The sequence below is a fragment of the Diabrotica virgifera genome, chromosome 4 (genome assembly GCF_917563875.1).
Source record: "Diabrotica virgifera virgifera chromosome 4, PGI_DIABVI_V3a".
In the NCBI taxonomy this organism is placed as follows: domain Eukaryota; kingdom Metazoa; phylum Arthropoda; class Insecta; order Coleoptera; family Chrysomelidae; genus Diabrotica; species Diabrotica virgifera.
The window spans coordinates 125,618,888-125,639,417 of NC_065446.1; the positions used below are offsets into that span (position 1 = coordinate 125,618,888).

The 20,530-nt window shown below is 31.0% G+C and overlaps 1 protein-coding gene across 2 annotated transcripts in view; it reads left to right on the forward strand.

Moving 5' to 3' along the window:
• The window catches only part of LOC126883903 (m7GpppX diphosphatase), a 37,284-nt gene extending 18,870 nt beyond the window's left edge, over positions 1 to 18,414 (forward strand). The window contains exons 2-4 of one of the 2 annotated variants that reach the window (XM_050649605.1): positions 2,883 to 3,028; positions 8,563 to 8,784; positions 17,038 to 17,790. In XM_050649605.1, coding sequence (XP_050505562.1) covers positions 2,883 to 3,028; positions 8,563 to 8,784; positions 17,038 to 17,313 — 644 coding nt within the window. In that variant the 3' untranslated portion in view covers positions 17,314 to 17,790. Of the gene's footprint in view, positions 1 to 2,882; positions 3,029 to 8,562; positions 8,785 to 17,037 lie in introns of those variants that run through there. The other variant, XM_050649604.1, reaches the window with a different exon arrangement.
• Positions 18,415 to 20,530: the final 2,116 nt, after the last annotated feature.

The window sequence follows — 20,530 nt, forward strand, 5'->3', positions numbered from 1 at the left end:
AATGGCCGTTTTTTACAATTGCGTTATTTATTGTACGAATAATTTTTTTTATTTTTTAAAGCTTTAAAATGAAGATCTTTCAATTCCAAACATAAAAAAATTGTAAAGCCAGATTAACGAATGTGTTGCTTAGATATTATAAATTGTTTATCCCAAGAGGTCAAATGTCGAAGGCTATAACTTTTTGAAAAAAAATCGTAGAGAGTTAGTGAAACATCCAATCTCCTTCTAAAGAGGTATATTTTCATATTCTGATGTAAATAAATGCGTAAAACATTTTTAAACCTTTTGGGTTTGAAAATAAGGGGGCAAATTTCGTTATAAACATTTTGAGCGGAAGCGGCCCTGTATATCCTATGAGTTTTTAACTTGCAGATTATTGTTGCTGAAGATGAAACGAAGATTTATAAAAAAAAATAAAAAATTTCTACGACCAACTGAAGCCGAGATAATTTTTGGGTTTGAAAATAAAGGGGCAAATTTCGTTAAAAACATTTAGAGCTGAAGCGGCCCTGTACATCCTATGAGTTTCTAACTTACATTTTATTGTTGCTTAAGACAAAACGAAGATTTATAAAAAAATAACAATTCTCTACAGCCAACTGAAGCCGAGATAATTGTTTTTTCTTTCTTAAGTCGTAGTGCCTTTATTTATAACAATTAAGAAATTATTTCACAGTCATTGACTAAAGAAAGACCTATGTTATCTTAAAATAAAAATTATTATAAAATATAATTACATTTAATTATTAAAAATTATTTTTAAAATCGGTGCTTTTGTCAGCGGCTGAATTTTGCAAATCGCCCGGCTCGCTTCAAATCCGCGCCGTCGGAAAATTTTTACGTAATTTGTATTAAATTTTGACAGAACACAATTTAATAATATTACTATTATAATATACAGTCTATTTACCAATGTATTTATTTTTCTTGATAAACTTTTATATGGGAAAAGAAATAATATTACAAAAATGATACATAATATATGAAATATATAACTATATTTTTAATTTTTTCATTGTTAAATAAATATAATAATAATAATGTTACTTCTTACTATAATATACAATATATGACTTTTTCTTCTTGTAGTGACTATTCTTTTTGGATTTCACATATAAAAGTTTATCAAGAAAAACAAATACAGTGGTAAATAGACTGTATATTATAATGGAAATATTATTAAATTGTTTTCTGTCAAAATTTAATACAAGCTACGTAAAAATTTTCCGAGCGCGCGGATTTGAAGCGAGCCGGGCGATTTGCAAAATTCGGCCGCTCACAAAAGCACCGATTTTAAAAATAATTTTTAATAATTGAATGTAACTGTATTTTATACTAATTTTTATTTTAAGATAATATAAGTCTTTCTTTAGTCAACGACTGTAAAATAATTTCCTAATTGTTATAAAAAAAGGCACTACGATTTAAGAAAAAAAAAAACAATTATCTCGGCTTCAGTTAGTTGTAGAAAATTTTTAGTTTTTTATAAATCTTCGTTTCGTCTTCAGCAACAATAATCTGTAAGCTAGAAACTCATAGGATGTACAGGGTCGCTTCAGCTCTAAATGTTTATAACGAAATTTGCCCCCTTATTTTCAAACCCAAAAATTATCTCGGCTTCAGTTGGTCGTAGAAATTTTTTATTTTGTACAAATCTTCGTTTCATCTTCAGCAACAATAATCTGTAAGTTAAAAACTCATAGGATGTACAGGGCCGCTTCAGCTCTAAATGTTTTTAACGAAATTTGCCCCCTTATTTTCAAACCCAAAAATTAGAGGTTTAAAAATGTTTTACGCGTTTATTTACATCAGAATATGAAAATATAACTCTTTAGAAGGAGATTGGATGTTTCACCAACTCTCTACGATTTTTTTTCAAAAAGTTATAGCCTTCGACATTTGACCTCTTGGGATAAACAATTTATAATATCTAAGCAATAAATTCGTTAATCTGGCTTTACATTTTATTTTTATGTTTGAAATTGAATGATCTTCATTTTAAAGTTTTAAAAAATCAAAAAAAATTATTTGTACAATAAATAATGCAATTGTAGAAAACGGTCATTTTGGACGTTTCCCAGTCTGTTTTGCAATAACCAATTAACGAAATTAAACTTACCATAGCTCAAATTGTTGGTTTTTTAATTTACTACAACTTTATATTAAAAAGTTTTTCTGTAAAATCAATATCCTAAGCTGCAAAATTAAAAATCATTAAAAATTGCAAATTTAACAAATGAAAATCGCAATAGAAAAAAAAGCGCACAATATTTTTGGTTACATTTTAGTAGAAGTTATTCCTGGCATCGTCCTTTACAACACCTGCTAGGTTTCAAAAATTCTTGAATTATATCACGTTTTTTCACCCACAGCCTGGGGTATAAAGTTAATAATAAAAACGCTAAATATAATAAAACAAATACTTATGGTAAATAATAAAAACAAATCTAAAATGTCATCATCTCAACTGTCAAATAAATGTTACCAATTTATGCCAAAATGTCACCTTTGTTCGATCGCACTTAGAGTGTAATCCGAACAAGTGTGCTTTATAAAAGCGCTTTATATTTTACTTAGGTATATAAATTAAATGAAACAAGTTAGGGTATGATTCTTTAAATTTACATCAATAGAAATCTTCGAATATTATTTCTACGAGTATATAATAAATTATGTCTAGTGGCTGTAATTCCAGTGTACCCGGCTAAACGATTCTAAAAAGGAAGGATTGTGCTATGATGTGGATGACATTCAACGGTATCTCTATTGAACGTACTGTATTACAGTTTAAACCTTTTTACAGATAACTCTATAAAGAAATATTTTATGGTGTTTCAACATCTCAGTAAGTATCTATAAAATTAAATTTTTATTTGTAGTTATTAAAACCACTGTAATTCATCCAGCAACTGAGAAGCATTTAGTTAAATTCTCAGCGCAGAAGCTCTATATTGTTGATGAGACACCTAAATTATATGAGGAAGTAATTTTGCCACAATTGTCTGATGAACAACTTCATTTACAGGTAAGTAGCATTTATAAAAATGCCTTTATTTATGCACAGTATCTACAACATATATATGTAGCTTTTTTACAGGCCTATTAGGCCCAGAGCTTTGTTGTTCTTTTCCATACGTTTCTGTTTCTTGTCAACTTCTTCCAGTCTGTTATTCCCTTTTCTTTTAGGTCTTCTACTACCGCCTCTCTCCATCGCTTTCGTGGTCTTCCTCTCTTTCTTTTATAATCTGGTACTCTCCATGCTATTTTCTTGACCACTCGTGTCATCGTTCATTCTTTCTATATGGCCCAGCCACTGCAGCCTTCTTGATTTTATTACGCTATGTATTTGTGGTTCTATGTAAATATTATAAATTTCCTCATTTGTCCTTCTTATATATCCTTCCTCTGTTCTCTTCGCTCCTAATATTCTTCTCAGTATTTTCATTTCCCATCTTCTTACTGTTTCTTTTGTTGTTTGGTTGAGTATCCATGTCTCACATCCATATATCGCTGTTAGTCGTATTATATATAGTCTTATAAATCCTGAATTTTGTATTCCATGACAGCTACTTTGATCTTAGTAAATAATTTATGGCTCCCGCAGATCGATTGGCTTTACTCAATCTGGCATCAATTTCTTTCATTTCTTCACACTTGTTTGTTATCCTTGATCCTAGATATACAAATTCGTCTATTTCCTCAAACTCAAACTCTCCTAACTGTGTGCTTACCTTGAACTTTGTCCCATCCCCATCCCCCCTTTCGCTTCCTAGGCAGTACGGTAGTAGAATAAAAAAGCATTGATGAGGTATTGACAACGAAAACTATGAATTTTGCGTATAAAACGTCAACATGATATATAAAATTAAATCATATTCGTAAGAGTAACATTTTTGAAGCTTTTTTTACAAAAACAACATAACTGTAGTTTTAATGTTTTACATAAAATAGAAAAACCTACCTAATTTCTATGAAAGAATTTGGAAATTTTAAGGATATTATTTATCGACATTCTATATTAGGGTATCTATAAATAATATTAAAATTTATAATTCTGTCATAGAAATTAGATTTTTTCTATTGTATATGTTACAGTTCAAGTTGATTATCCAGTTGGAGTTGACTTTTTCTAGTTCGAGTCGACTCAAACGGCTGGTTTTAGTAAAAGTTGATTATAAATATAAAATGAAGATTTTTATTCAACATTTACTAGTAAAAGTAGACTCCAACTAGTTAAAGTATACTCTTCCCAATGCCATTTAGTAAAAGTTGATTCACACAAACAACCGATTCTAGAAATTTACTGTATATATGTTACTGTATATTATGTTCAAATGGTGATATTTATAGTCCAGGCTGTATCGTCGTCCCCGTTAGGTAAAATTATTCCAGTTCGATTTTTTTGCACAAACTTACTCAAAAAGAGGTTCTTATAACGAATCCACAGGGTGTCAGGTGGTACCGTAATCAAAAAATTGTTTAAACAATTTTTTTTAAACAAATTCACAAAAAAAATTCACTTCGGACATTTTTTTACATCATTAAGTTGGGTCATTCGGAGCAAAAGAGGTCTTTTGTGATTTTTCTGTAAAATTTATTGTTCTCGAGTTATACGCGATTTAAAATTTGAAAAATGCGAAAATGACCATTTTCAAGGCTTAATAACTCAGTTAAAAATTATTATTATGAAAGTCAGAAAGTCACCAAATCAAATTTTAACGACCCCCCTACAAGGTACTGAAGAAATATTTGTCATTATTGTATTACTAAGCTGTTATTTTTAATTATTAACAATGAGCGCTAGTAGCGTATTGAGGTGGCTGTCAATGTGAGTGCGACTGAGATGCACCATTGGACGGTCGGTATGGAGGATCTTACTCGCACTCACATTGACGGCCGCCTCAATACGCTTTTAGCGCTCATTGTTGATAATTAAAAATAACAGCTTAGTAATAAAATAATGACAAACATTTCTTCAGGATCTTGTAGGGGGGGGGGGTTAAACTTTGATTAGGTGACTTTCTGACTTTCATAATAATAGTTTTTAATCGAGTTATTAAGCCTTAAAAATGGTCATTTCACATTTTTCAAATTTTAAATCGCGTATAACTCGAAAACTATCAATTTGAGAGAAAAATCACAAGAGACCTTTTTGCTCCGAATGACCAAAATAATCTAAAAAAAAATTGTCCGGAGTGAAATACTTAGTTATTTATAAAACAGTTCGTGAAGTATGCTTTTTGCGCACGCACACGATGTTTAGAGCACGAGCGGACCGAGTGCTATACATCGCCTAAGTGCGCAAAAAGTACTTCACGCACAGTTTCATACAATATTTTATCTTCCAAAAAACAAATAAAAAAACTGCAACTCTTCGTCACTGGAATACATTCCTATTTTACAATTTTTTAGAACTTTGACATTTAAAAATTCAAACTTCTGTCAAACCACAAAAGTGTCAAAACTTTTTTTGTAATTTATTGCTCACATGTCATCACCATGACAAGGAGAAAGTTAAGGATATTTGATTATATGAAAGTGTGCTAAAAAATAGCGCGAAAAAGTAAATTTCATTTAAAATACATTATTACTTCAGGCACACTTTAAACCCTTCATGTACTGCTATCTATATTTATAATTTTCACACAATAAAAACTTATACATAATATGAGGTAGAGTAGATAATAATTATTTTTGTGAATTTGGTTAACAAAAATTGGTTAAACAATTTTTCGACCGCGGTACCGCCTGACACTGTGTATTTGTTATAAGGATGTATTTGTTTGAGTAAGTTTGTACAAAAAAATCGAATCAGAATAATTTACCTAACGGGGGCGACGTTACAGTCTGGACTAATAAGTAGTTGAAACGGTCAAAACAAAGAGACGCACACTCATCAAAAATGCACGTGAGATTATACTCGTATAAATTGTATAATCTACTTTTACTAACGAAGAGTTAGGAAGAGTCAACTTCAACTAGTAAAAGTTGATTTAAATTTTTCAAATCAACTTTTACTGCTCGTTTCAGTTAGAGTTGACTCGAACTAGGAAAAGTCAACTCTAACTGAGAATCTACTTGAACTGTAACATATATAAAACATTAAAAATACAGTTATGTTGTTTTTGTAAATGTGTCTTAATTTCTTTTGTAAAAGTTCCGCCGCAAATTACCATCATTAACATAGTCACCCAAATAAGGCCATAAAGTTGTTTGTCATAATTAGTATTTAATAACCTCCAAGCATTCAATTTTCAAATATGAATGATGAAAGTACCTTTGGAAAACGAAACTACACTTCAGAATAATAAAGCTGCAATCAAGGAATGGCTAGTGGAAAAATACATTTATTTTTTCATGGAGTGTTATTTGAAATCTGAGATATTAGAAGCAGCGCGTGCTTTTAAAGATCAATACGATAAGTATCATATTGATGAATAGGGGAGAGTTGGATAAAACGGGATAGTCGGATAAAACGGGATACCTAGCCTAGAGACCCAAATAGTGCTGCTATCAATCGGACAACGACGAAAACTTGTTCTCAGTCGTCATTTTAACATTCTCAGTTCGTTTTACCTCGATGCCATTATTTGATGAAAAGTTGTTGTGTTTAGAATTCTTTGACTCTATTTTTTTGGTACTTTGTACTTTTAAGTGCGTTGTTTTCTACATTATATTGCCTACATATCTAAACATATAATTCCGGTGACTATTACATTTAATTAAGCACTCATTAACGAATATTCTCATGTGTAGTCTCTCATTTTACTTTCACGTTTAGGCAGGAGCCATTTTTGTTTTGAAAAATGTCGTGAGTTGGACAAAACGGGACACTTATAAGTTGGATAAAATGGAATACAGTTTTTCATGTAGAGACCGACCGAATGTGACTTTTTTGGCCGAAGCCGAAGCCGATGCCGAAGTTCGGCCTGGAGGATACCTTCGGCCGAAGCCGAAGCCGAAGCCTAAGCCGAAGGTGACTAAATATTTGCATTTATAGTAGGGATAGTCGATGGTCGATGTTTTGCCATTAATATTTAGGTAGTCAAAACACCAGTAATCTTGAGTTTTAACAAATACAATAAAATTATTATAGTTTCTCAGAATTTTACTACGTGAGAAATATTCAAATGAAGATCTTTGAGACATCTTGGCCTATTGTTAAAATTTATAAGTATCCTACCTACTACCTGAAAGTTTGTAAAACGTTTTGGTTTATTAGGGTATAAAATAGGGTGTAAATATTATTCAAAGTATCAAAGGCTCGCCGAAGCATATTGTTTAGAGATTATTTATATAGTATAGTATACTCGAAGCATTTTATTATTCCACCTTCGGCGAAACCTTCGGCTTCGTTTTGGCCGAAGCCGAATTTTGGCCGAAGGTTTAAATATTGGCCGAAGCCGATGCCGAAGCCGATTAATCGGTCGGTCTCTATTTTCATGTCCCGTTTTATCCACCTATTTATTTGTTGGCCTATTAATTTTTTAAATAGCGATAAAGCGTGTTCTCATACTGCATCAGAAAATAACAACATATTTTTATGTGACTTTTGTTCTGATATACGTACCTAGTCCTAAATAAAAGGTCTTATTTCCCATTTTGCAATAAAACAAAAAATGCCTATTTTTAAGTTTCTGACTACTGAATATATTGTTTTTCCAAGGTAAATTTTGCTTTGCAGTCTAATATATACTTAAATATACTTTTTAGATAAGTTTATGCAAAAAATTAAATATTCTGAACCTATCCCGTTTTATCCAACCATGGTATGCTAAAACGGGATGTGCAGGACTTTAATAAATATTTTTTTTAAATATTTTCCAGTCATTAAAAATAGCTAAAAATATGTTTTTTGTGTGCTTCAATAAATGTTATATCTATAAAAAATAATAATATGATAATTTCTTTAACATTTTTTCCGTAATAAAAATAAACAAGAATGGTATCCCGTTTTGTCCAACTCTCCCCTATGCTTCACAACATAATGTTTCTATTTTACGGCTTCGTCCATGATATCATTGCGAACTTAATCCTATAGAAATGGTATGGAACCAAATTAAGTGATATGTAGCTACCCATAATACCACTTTTAAAAAACGAAGAGGTACGCCAGTTGATCGACGACGGTGTCGCACGCGTCACAGAGCAAAATTGGCGCAATTATGTCACTCATGTCGTTGAGTAAACGGAAACTGAGATGTGGACCGCGGACAACCTGCAAGATGACGTATAGTCCTGGATCCCGCGTACCGAAAAAAGTTGATTAATAGCAAGCTGAAAATTTGTTAATAGCTTAACGGTGTCTAGTCGGACAAACTTTCATGTACGGGAACACTGGAACAGAGGAAGTTTTAATTGTGGAACAGTTTAAAAATTTGGAACGTCAGATTACGAAAACGTCCCATATATTTTGTTGGACAGAACATCCAAACCTCTCTCATTAAAAACATTCTCATAAAAATCTATATCCGAAATCTGTAGAAATGAGTATACTATTGTATTTTTAATTTTGTTGTAGTTTATCGTTATACATATATTTTATTTCGGTATTTTTAGTGGGTATACAATATTCTTGAGCACAAATCAGAAGTAGAAAGATTGGTGTTTGAAGATACAGATCCTGTAAATGGATTTGTTATGGTGCCTGATTTAAAATGGAATGGAAAAGTAGATACACTATATCTACTAGCAATTGTTAATAGACGTGATATTAAATCTATAAGAGATTTGACAGGTGAACACTTGCCACTGTTGAAGAATATACAACAAAAAGGAACTGTAAGTTAATTATGTTTACAATTTACATTTTTAAAAATATTATTTTATTTTCGCTATTATTTGAGTATTTCTCTATAATATACAGTGCTAGTCAAAAGTCCGTACCCCCCCCTCGTATCTTTTGAACGGTTATACCTATAATAGTGAAATTTGGAGGGAGGAAATAAACGGACGTAAGCTTCTTAACTAGTCATGACAGGTGACGTAATAGTCACAGATGACGTTACAGAGCCACAGTGAACGATAATTTTAAATGGGACCTTATGGCAAGTGATACCTCGTTTGAAAGGTATTCAAAATACCTATTCAGTCATACTAATTTTTTTGGGTTTAACTTGATTTTGATTTTGGTGAATAAATTAAATAAATATAATATTTTAGTTTCGCATTTAATTAATAAAAATTCAAATGTCCGCCTATGGTTTTTTGGTCAAAAAAGTTGACGTTTTTTAATTCTCTGGTAGTTTTTACGTCAACATCAACCTTTTTGACAAGTAATCATATGCGGAATTTTGAATTTATATTAATTAAATGCGAAACTACAATTTTATATTTATTTCATTTGTTCATCAAAATAAGCTTAAACTCAAACAAAATTAGTATGATTGAATAGGTATTTTCAATACCTTTCAAACGAGGTATCACTTGCCATAAGGTCCCATTTAAAATTATTTGTCACAGTGGCGCTGTAAAGTCATCTGTCATAATTACGTCATCTGTCATGACTAGTTAAGAAGCTTACATCCGTTTATTTCCTCTCTTTAAATTTCACTATTATATGTATAACCGTTCAAAAGATACTTTTGACTAGCACTGTATATGTAGTAACACTGTCTTTTTAATGTATGATTTACATTATTGTCAGAAGTTATACGTTTTCGAGTAATAGATTTAAAATTGAGAAAAACCTAAAATGACCTAATAAGTTAAAAAATTATTATTTTTGAAATTACTTTACAGTCCCAATTCAAGTTCTAAACATTGTTTTTTAATTTTTGTCAATGCAACGCTTTATGAGAGGACGGGCGACAGTCCCAATTCAAGTTCTAAAACATTGTTTTTTAATTTTTGTCAATGCAACGCTTTATGAGAGGACGGGCGATCGGGCTGCAATAACAACTAAAAAATAATGTTTTAAAATAAAATAAGTCCAAAATACTTATCGGTAACTTATACAGGGTGTTTCATTAATAATTGTCCATATAGTAACTGGAGAAACCTTATCACATAATACGAAGATTTAACGTAAAACACTTAAATAAAATGTGGTTCCTTACTGAGTTACAGGGTGTTTTATCTAAAAATTTAAAAACTATTTTTGCTCAGCATTTTAAAACTATTCGACGTATCCTTCTCGTACTTGACAGAAAATGCGACTACTAGACACTACTAAATTATGATAAACAAACGTTTCCAGCTTCTACCAGAGGCGTACGACAGGGGATGGTGAATGGTTGGCCCTTCTCAAATTCTACGCCACTGGAGGAATTACTATTTTAGTGCAATTTTTAGATTCTACAATACTTTCTACGTAAAAGATATACTCTTCATTGGTAACGATAAAGTCATTAGTTTTCGAGATATTTGAAGTTAACCCTCCGTTAGTCGCTAGGATAAACGGAGCATCAAGAGTCGCTACGGTGTCAGAGACCGACAATTTAAAAAAAATAGTTATTGCTATAAAATTCATACAAATATTTTATATTGTGTATAGGAATGACTGAAAAATATATTTATATTTATAATATTTTTGAAAATGTTTTATTGAAAAACAACAGATATAAAATAAAAAACCCTAGTATAATAATATACATATTGTTTGTAATATAAAAATATTCGCTAGGAACCATTTCCCATAATTCCAACAAACGTTTTTGTTCGGCTTCAAAGGACATCTATAAATAAGATTTGACCAAAACTTACCGATAAAATGCAATAATAAGATGCTAAATTTCGTACCTGAACTGCAAGTTATGCCAATAAAGTAATAACCACACCGTTAGTCGCTACGGAGTCTTGCACCGAAATAGCTATAAAACTCGCACAACTGTACCGAAGTAGGTAAGAATGTATACTAACACGAGGTTAGTTGATAGAAAGAGGTACAGAAAGTGGCGGTAGAAAAAAACAGATATTTTGTAAATCCCGAATGAATAATTCTGTCGTCGGTGTGTGACACCGATAGCGACTAACGGAGGGTTAAATATGAAACGGCACAGTTATTTTGATTAATTTATGATATGATTCATATTATTAAAATTTAAAAATTATTTGTCCCCAGTACTTTAAAACTATTTGGCGTATCCTTATCATACTTGGCAGAAAATGTAGGTACTGTACACCTTACTAAATTAAGATAAATTAACGTTTCTAGCTACTACCAGAGGCGTACGACAGGGGATAGTGGCTGGTTGACCCTTCCCAAATTCTACGCCACTGACGAAATTGCTATTTTAGTGTAATTTTTTTATTTTGCAATAGTTTTTATGTAAATAATATATTCTTTATTCGTAACGATAAAATGATTAGTTTTCGAGATATTTGAAATTAAAAATGAAGCGACACAATACACTGATCAAAATAACCGTGTCGTTTCATTTTTAACTTCAAATATCTCGAAAACTAATGACTTTATCGTTACGAATGAAGAGTATATCATTTTCATAGAAAGTATTGGAGAATCCAAAAATTTAACTAAACTAGCAATTTCGCCAGTGGCGTAGAATTTGGAAAGGGTCAACCATTCACTTTCCCCCGGCGCACGGTGGGGCAATAGACAACATAAGTTGGCATTAAATCATTGTCGATATATTATGGCCAAATTTTTGTTTTAATATTATAAGTTGTGTGTACATGTACAAAAACGATGTTGTTTCAAATGTTTTCTTCTTCTTCTTGATGTGCCTATCCGTCACGAATGTTGACGATTATCATGGTAATCTTTATCTTATTTACAGCATCGCGGAAAAGCTGCACAGTTGTTGTGTTAAAGCAGATTTTGAGGTTCTTTAACCAGGATATTCTTCTTCTTCCTGGACCTCGCTTTCCAAATATTTTTCCTTGAAAGATGGCTTGTTCAAAAAATGTTTTGCTCAAACTTAATTTTCAAAGCTGCATATCCGTAGTTACTACCGATATTGATTTAAATGATATTTGAAATTTAATTATTTTAATTTAAAATAAATCTATAGTCTAATTTACTTCTTTTTATGTACATTTATTATTATTTATATCTCAAAACAATTGTGTTAACATTATTTTTGAAAAATCATCCAACCAAATTGCATGTTCTTTAAAACCATTTACCGCATATTTATAAGAATAACATAAAATGTTGAAGGTAACATATTGAAAAACATAAATTAGAGATCGTCATCAGAATCATCAGATGTGACATCAACATATCGCATATTCGGAGATTTCAACATATGCACTAATATGCAGTGCTTCCACTGGCAGGTGTTTCTTTCTTTTTATGTTTATTTTGCTTGTGATCGGTGGATCGCTACTAATTAACAAAAAGTGGGATACATCTTAATTTGTTTTGGATCTACTACACTTTCTTGAACTATTATGCTTGAATTATGCAAATAACGAAAAATTGGAATAGAGTTTTATTCTTAATGTTGTTCTGAAGCTATTTCCTTGTGGCATTTTTATTATTAATTATTTATATGGGAAATAAGCCACAATTAAAATGAAAAAAATAATTTTATTAACGTTTCGACGCCCAAATCGGGTGCCGTTGTCAAAATACAAAATATTACTAAAATAAACAAAAGTGTTGTTGCTAAGCAAAAAAATTCTTCTAATAATTTATTTAATCTCACTCATTTATATTGGCAATTCAGACATATATTATACATTTTAAAGTAGAAGATTTTAAAATGATATTGCCAATATTTACGAGTTGCGTTCCTGGGACGACTTACTGAAAGATAGTTCATTCGATTACATGAAATCAACCCCAACTCAAGAATATCCGTCATAAAAAATTATAGCATGTGATATGTCTTTAAAAAGACCAAATGCAACGACAGTAAAATTCTCGCGTTAGAGACTTCATAGTAAATCACAAGGGAAAACCAGGAAAAACCCTGTGATACTATCCCGACATCGTAAGTATTTGGTCTTACATTAATTTACTCTCAAAAAATAATACCAAATTCTGACTTGTAACATGTTTAAATTATAAATAATATTAATAATACTAGATATATAAGTAATACTAAAATATAAAATATGTACTAGCTCGATATTATTGACTTACTAATCTTGGTATTTTCTTTCTATCGACTTCCTCTTTCAGTATGGGTAACCATATCCTACTGCATTCTACCGAGGAATTTGCATAATAATTATAATAAATAGTATTATTAATATTATTTATAATTTAAACATGTTACAAGTCAGAATTTGGTATTATTTCTTGAGAGTAAATTAATGCAAGACCAAATACTTACGATGTCGTGATAGTATCACATGGTTTTTTCTGGTTTTCCCTTGTGATTTACTATGAAGTCTCTAACGCGAGAATTTTACTGTCGTTGCATTTGGTTGTCTTTTTAAAGACATATCACATGCTATAATTTTTTATGACGGATATTCTTGAGTTGGGGTTGATTCCATGTAATCGAATGAACTATCTTTCAGTAAGTCGTCCCAGGAACGCAACTCGTAAATATTGGCAATATCATTTTAAAATCTTCTACTTTAAAATGTATAATATATGTCTGAATTGCCAATATAAATGAGTGAGATTAAATAAATTATTAAAAGAATTTTTTTTGCTTAGCAACAACACTTTTGTTTATTTTAGTAATATTTTGTATTTTGACAACGGCACCCGATTTGGGCGTCGAAACGTTAATAAAATTATTTTTTTCATTTTAATTGTGGCTTATTTCCCATATAAATAATTAATAAGAGTTTTATTCAATTTAATTAGGTTAACATAACCTCACAAAAAATAAAATTGTGAAAAAAGGAGCAAATATGAGCAAAAAGTTAAAATGACTTTTTAAAGAATAGTACTCAAGCTTTCAAAATAAAACAAAATTAAAGTCGGATCATTATTGGAACACTAACAAATCACTTGCTCTTTTTGAAAAATGCATATTTTGATATTTTAAACAACATATTATAAGAAACTATATTTACTTAATTAATACATCACATTAATTTGTAATAATATCATCAGTAATCTGAAAATCAAATATGTGTAGCCAATTTTACTAATAAATTAATTATTTTTTTACTAGAAATAAGTGGATCAAACGTAAGTCAAATCACGCTATCACGGCTTACGCATTGTTAACACCGGACTATGTGCACTTTGCGACGCGTCGCAACGGGTGGAGGGGGATTTAATGGGGAAACAATGATGATAAATTATACGTAGGATTGTGTACTATTGAATTAAAATGAAAACGACAGAAAATATTGTATTTAATATTTTTATTTTATGTCACCTTTTTAGCTCTCCTGTCCCACTGTGCGTCGTATGCCTCTGGTAATAGCCATAAACGTTTGTTTAACATAATTCAGTAGCTTGTACAGTACCTATACTTCCTGACAAGTATGAAAAGGATACGTTGATGAATAGTTTTAAAATGCTGAGCAAAAATAGTTTTTAAATTTTTAGATAAAACACCCTGTAACTCAGTAAGGAACCGTATTTTATTTAAGTGTTTTAGGTTAAATCTTCGTATTTTGTGCTAAGGTTTCTCCAGTGAACATGGAGAATTATGGACAATTATTAATGAAACACCCCGTATAATAAGGTTTCAGCTTGAATTTAGGCACTTCATCATTTTAGAAATAATATATTTTACTTCTGTGTTTGAGCCTTAAAAATTGTCATTGTTTGTTTTTTCAGTAATAAATTGTTTATACAGTGTGTCAATTTTAAAACTTACAATGGCTATATCTCACGAACAAAAGCTGATATCGAAAAATGCTTGAAACCGTTTCTAGGATAGTAAGGGGGAACTAAAATGACATGAAAGAGAACTCACCCCCATCAACCCCCTAGGCCCCACCCATCACAACCAAAAAAGTTTAAATTGCAAACCCCTACTTGTGATACATCATTGAAAAGGCTATAAAAAAATGCAATGGTATAAATAATAATTATACAGGGTGAAGCAATAATTGTGAAACTTTGGCTTAAATGAAAAATTTAATAAGGTAATGTCAATTAAGTAAATATTTAATGTGAATTCCGTTGTTTGGTAAACAATAATACAGCCTATTTTCAAATTCTGCACGAAATTTAGCAAATGTTCTAGTAATAGGGCGACATGCTTGAGTAATTCTTTCTCGCAATTTCCCAAGTGAAGCAAGTTGAGTTTTATAAACAACTGATTTAGGGTAACCCCATAGAAAAAAGTAATATACTATCCTACTATAAAAAGTACTATCCAATGGTATAAATAATAATTATACAGGGTATTAATATCAGCTGGCTTACTATGACTTTTGTATTTGTAATGCTATCTCCCGGACTATTATTTTAAATGGTAAGTGTCCGCTCGTACTTTTTTTGTTAATTAAAACTTAATTTGCCATTTTTGCCTTAAATCAGTTGTTTATAAAACTTTTAACTTGCGTCACTTGGGAAATTGCGAGAAATAATTACTCCATGTCGCCCTATTACTAGAAAAACGTTTGTCAAATTTCGTGCAGAATTTGAAAATAGACTGTATTATTGTTTACAAAACAACGCAACCCACTTTGAACATTTACTTAATTGACATTTTTATCAAATTTGTAGTTCAACAAAACCTCATTAAATTTTTCATTTAAGCCAAAGTTTCACAATTATTGCCTCACCCTGTATAATTATTATTTATACCATTGGATAGCATTTTTTATATCCTTTTCAATGATGTATCACAAGTAGGGGTTTGCAATTTAAACTTTTTTGGTTGTGGTGGGTGGGGCCTAGGGGGTTGATGGGGGTGAGTTCTCTTTCATGTCTTTTTAGTTCCCCCTTACTATCCTAGAAACGGTTTCAAGCATTTTTCGTTTTCAGCTTTTGTTCGTGAGATATAGCCATTGTAAGTTTTAAAATTGACACACTGTATAGTCGGTTCTCTTAACTCAAGACACAACTGGCTAGTGGTTTTAGTAGGTAATTTTTTTGTTTTTTGTCAATTTTGCCAAAATTGGCAAAATTACTAACTATTTAGTAATTATTAACTATTTAGTAATTATTTACTAAAAATTACTAAATTACTTACTAAAATCACTAGCCAGTTGTGTCTGAGTTTAACGAACCGACTATAGCTTGAAAACGATCAAGTTTAGAGAAAAATTACAACATACCTTTTTGGTTCCAAATGATCCAAAAAACCTAAAATAACACTTGCTCGGCCCAAAAAAGTTAATTTTTATAATTTGTTTAAAAAATTGTTGAAATAAATCTAGCAATAATACCGAAATTACAGCATTTAGGTATAGGGAACATTACATGAAAAATAATCAATATTTCTCAACACGTTCGGTGTCCATCTTGAACAAACATCACATTGCTAAAATAGTAACGCAATATTACCGCCACACTCGTGCGTCTTCGGCACCCTCGATGAAACCCTCGTGCTGACACACTGTCGATATGGACACTGAACGGGTTAAGAACTTAAAAACGCACAAAATACAGGGTGTTCCATTTGAAATAAGAAAGTCTATTAGATTTCCAGAAAAACAGAAGATCTGACAACAATGTTAATACCACCAAAATATCGGCCGTATATCAAGACCCTTACTCACTAAAACCTATAAAAATCCTGAGAGTCGTTTTCGAGATAATTGAGGCGTTCGATATATAAAACTCACTGTATAAATAAAATATACACACCATAGTAAATAGAAAATGTTGGCAACACGAGTAGTCTACTTTGCTTATAATATTAATGTTGATGTTACAGGAAAAAACGTTAATTGAAAGGCGAATTAGTGTGGTGATAAAGAAATCAGTATTTAACTGCTCTCTACCAAATGTTCAGAACTTAGAGAATGAATCAATGACAATCCTGTAGAATTTCGAGTTTAGATTACATTTTATATGGTACACTATTGCTTCTTTTTGGGACCTGATTAAATATCTATATAAGATTATCTTCATGGATAATTTTTTTTGCATTATCTGACTTTATTTATTTGTCAGTTGAAAAGTATTTATTCGAAATACATTTTACAGTGGAATTGCCAGTTTTATGTTAAAATTAATTTAATATATTTTGGTTTTAGGAAGCTATTAAATCAAAATATTCATTGGACAGCTCGAGACTCAGAATTTATCTTCACTACCAACCTTCATTCTATCACCTACATATCCATTTCGGTTATCTACAACATGAAGCTCCTGGTATACTAACAGAAAAAGCTCACCTCCTTTCCCAGGTTATCAGTAACATTGAGCTATTACCAGATTATTATCAAAAAGTAACCATACCTTTTGTCGTACGAGAGCAAGATAAATTTTTCAAAAAGTTAGAAGAGAAGGGGGTTCTGTCAAAGTCTTAGCATGACAAGCCTGTATAAATCTGTTTTGTTCGAAATTAGACCAAGACTACAATGCGTTAATGCATTCATCACCTTGTCTAGTGGTCATCAAACTATTGAAGTAACTTTGGATGATGAAATTGTAATAATGACGATAGGAACAGAAGTAGCTAGAATTCCTTGTCGAGGTATCAAAATAATATCAAATAGTGTCAGTTGTTTAAAAGTAACTGATACATTTGTTACATTTAGATTTTTCACAGAATCAGCTGAAGAAATAGGTAGCTTTAAAACGGAACTTTTGCAGAACACTATATCTAGTGAGGAATCTTTAAGCAACAAACCATTGCTTTCAAATGGTGTTAAATATGTTTTGAAATGTATTAACTGTAATAGATCTCTATCAGATCCAATCGAATATACTAGGATATTACCTTTACCCTCTGAAAGTTCAGATGCTAGTGACTGGTTTTGTCATAATCACGGTGAGAACACAAATATCAGCTTAGATCCCAAACCTAGTGACATTTTTTATTCCCAATGTTTTGTTCACATGAACGCAAAATGTGTCAGCAATGTTAAAAGTTGCAAACAAGTTTTTGTATGCAAATTCTGCCTTCAATGGTTGGGAACAAAACACAACGATAGCACAATAAAGATATGGTTTAATACTATAAAATTTACACATGCTTATGGATCAATTTCGTCTTGCAGCTTAGATGACGCTTTCCAGACCATAAAAAACAGTTTAAAGTATTCTCTTCACAACGCAACAAAACTGTTATTATCTTGTAACACTTCTTCTACACAAACAGGCACCATCATGCTGTGGGTGTTAGAAAAGAAACTTCAAATACTCTTTGGAGACACTAATGTAAAGGAATATAATGTAGCAAAAGTTTTGTTTAAGTTCGTCAGTAAAGACGAACATCTCCTTCGACAATGGGAAAATGATTCCTTGGTTACTAGCGTAGACATATCGAAACCTATGATGGTAGAGTTGTTGACCAATTTACATAAGTGTAATAAATTATTTCCATTAGAATATTCCAAATCAAATGGTTTTAATGTTTCATATGCATTCTTGTATGACATTTTTTGAATAAATATTTTGCAATATTAGTTTTTGTTATTTGGTTTTATTGTAAAAATCATTTGAAACGTTTACAACGGCTTAAAGAAATGATAATGAGTAATTACAAACTGAATGAATTGGAAAGAAAAGTGTTTAAAACTGTGTAAAGCCTTTAATTAAATATGAAGATGTTTTTTACTTAGAAAACAATCCATATAAACAATAACTAATGTACCTACACAACAGATTAGATTGCAAAAAGGAGAAACACTGGCTGAGGAAAAAACCGTACAGACTACCACATGAACAGAAATTAATAAAGTAGACAAAATGTTGAAGGATGGAAAATCGTTGAAAACACAGTATCAGGAATTGAAATGATCAACGAAAAGTGAGTACCATGGAGTCAGTCAAAAAACTAAGGAAAGTGATAGATTACACGTGATTAAACATGCCATGCATGTAAGGAATTCTAGACGCTTAATCAGGAGCATCATACTTCTGTCATTAGATTTATATGTACCAAATAAAACTTAAATCTGACATAAGACCTTACACAGCGCTTTCACTGGATACGAGGTGAATATCAAATGACACCACCTTCCATGGGATTGAAGACAAGCCATCTATATTTCTGAAGGGCCATGAGTATGGCGATGTCTGGTTTAAATTACGAAAACATGTTTATATACCTTGATGTTTTGATAGTATTTCGAAACAGTTTGCAACAGCTTGTTGTGCTATGAACTCGTTTTTTAACAAAAAAGCGCAAAGAAAATGGACATGGATAAGTCCCAACGGTAATACTAAAAACGAAATAGATTACACCCCTACAACACAAAAAGCCATCATCAAAGATGTTGCAGTACTGAACCGTTTCTCAACCGGCAGTGACCGTACGTATATCCATACATATAGCCCTACCATTGATTAATAACTACATAGATACCTCACTCTAAGGTAAAACCGAATTCAGTGTTAAACTACGCCCACTTACACCTCTTTGCCCCTCAAGTCTAAGTACTAACTGGCTGGACGGTGGCGACATTTATTGAAATTTTTCCCAAGATTGAAAAATAAATTTGAGTCGCTTGGCTGGCGTAATAGACAACGATATAAGGGTAGTATTCAGCATTTTAACAAATAATTTTAACGCAATTGTAATCTCTATTTTGGAATTCCGATTTTACTTCAGATAAAACGCTAAAAATTGATTAATAAAAATAGTGAAGAGGTTTCTTCAAAATTATTTAATTATTAATACACTACAAAAAAACAACAAAATAGAAAATACATAATAAAATTAGCAGTGATAATTCACATGTAAATTATTTTTTGCAATTTGTAAAAGAATGATATTTTCAGAACTAATGCGAAATAAAATATTTGAAGTTGATATACAGAATTTCTTTCCAGATCTAACCCATTCACCCCAGGTAAAATATTGCAAAACCTCCGAATTTTAAAGAATCCATTGGATTGGCATGAAATTTGGTATACATATATCTTGATAAAATGACAGGGAATTTCCAACATATAAATAGTTGAGGGCCATCTGCCTAGGAACAATAGGTAAAAGCTGATAAACGGACAGGATTAGAAAGTTTAAAACATCACTAATTAGATCATATTTCAAAACAAAGTAAATAAGTATATTTGAATGTTAATTCTTTTCAAACTAAGATAGTAAAATTAAAATTTTAGGAAAAAAAGATATTTATTATTTCTTGTTCTCAAGAAGTACTTTCATTATTGACAATATCGAAACATTTTATTATTAAAAGTCGAGAACAATTAAAAACCACGTTCATGTTTATATGAAAGTACTTTAAAAATGAAGGTATAGTACTCTTGAGAAGAATTAATATTTTTTAACAAACTTGGTATACCACTCATAATATTTGACATCTGATTCTTTCATTTTGAGTTTTAGGACGTGCAAGTTTTTATCAATAATACACTTTTCCCTAAACTGAATAAAAAAGTTTCCATATGATTCCAAGGTTTTAAGACATACTGATATTGTTTTCCTGATATTATAAAATACTTGTTAATATCTACTGTATATTATAAACTAAAGCTAATAGTGTAGTTTAACATTCAGTTGAGTCCACGATTATTTACCCGTGCGTCATTAATACCTGACGAGATAAAACACATACT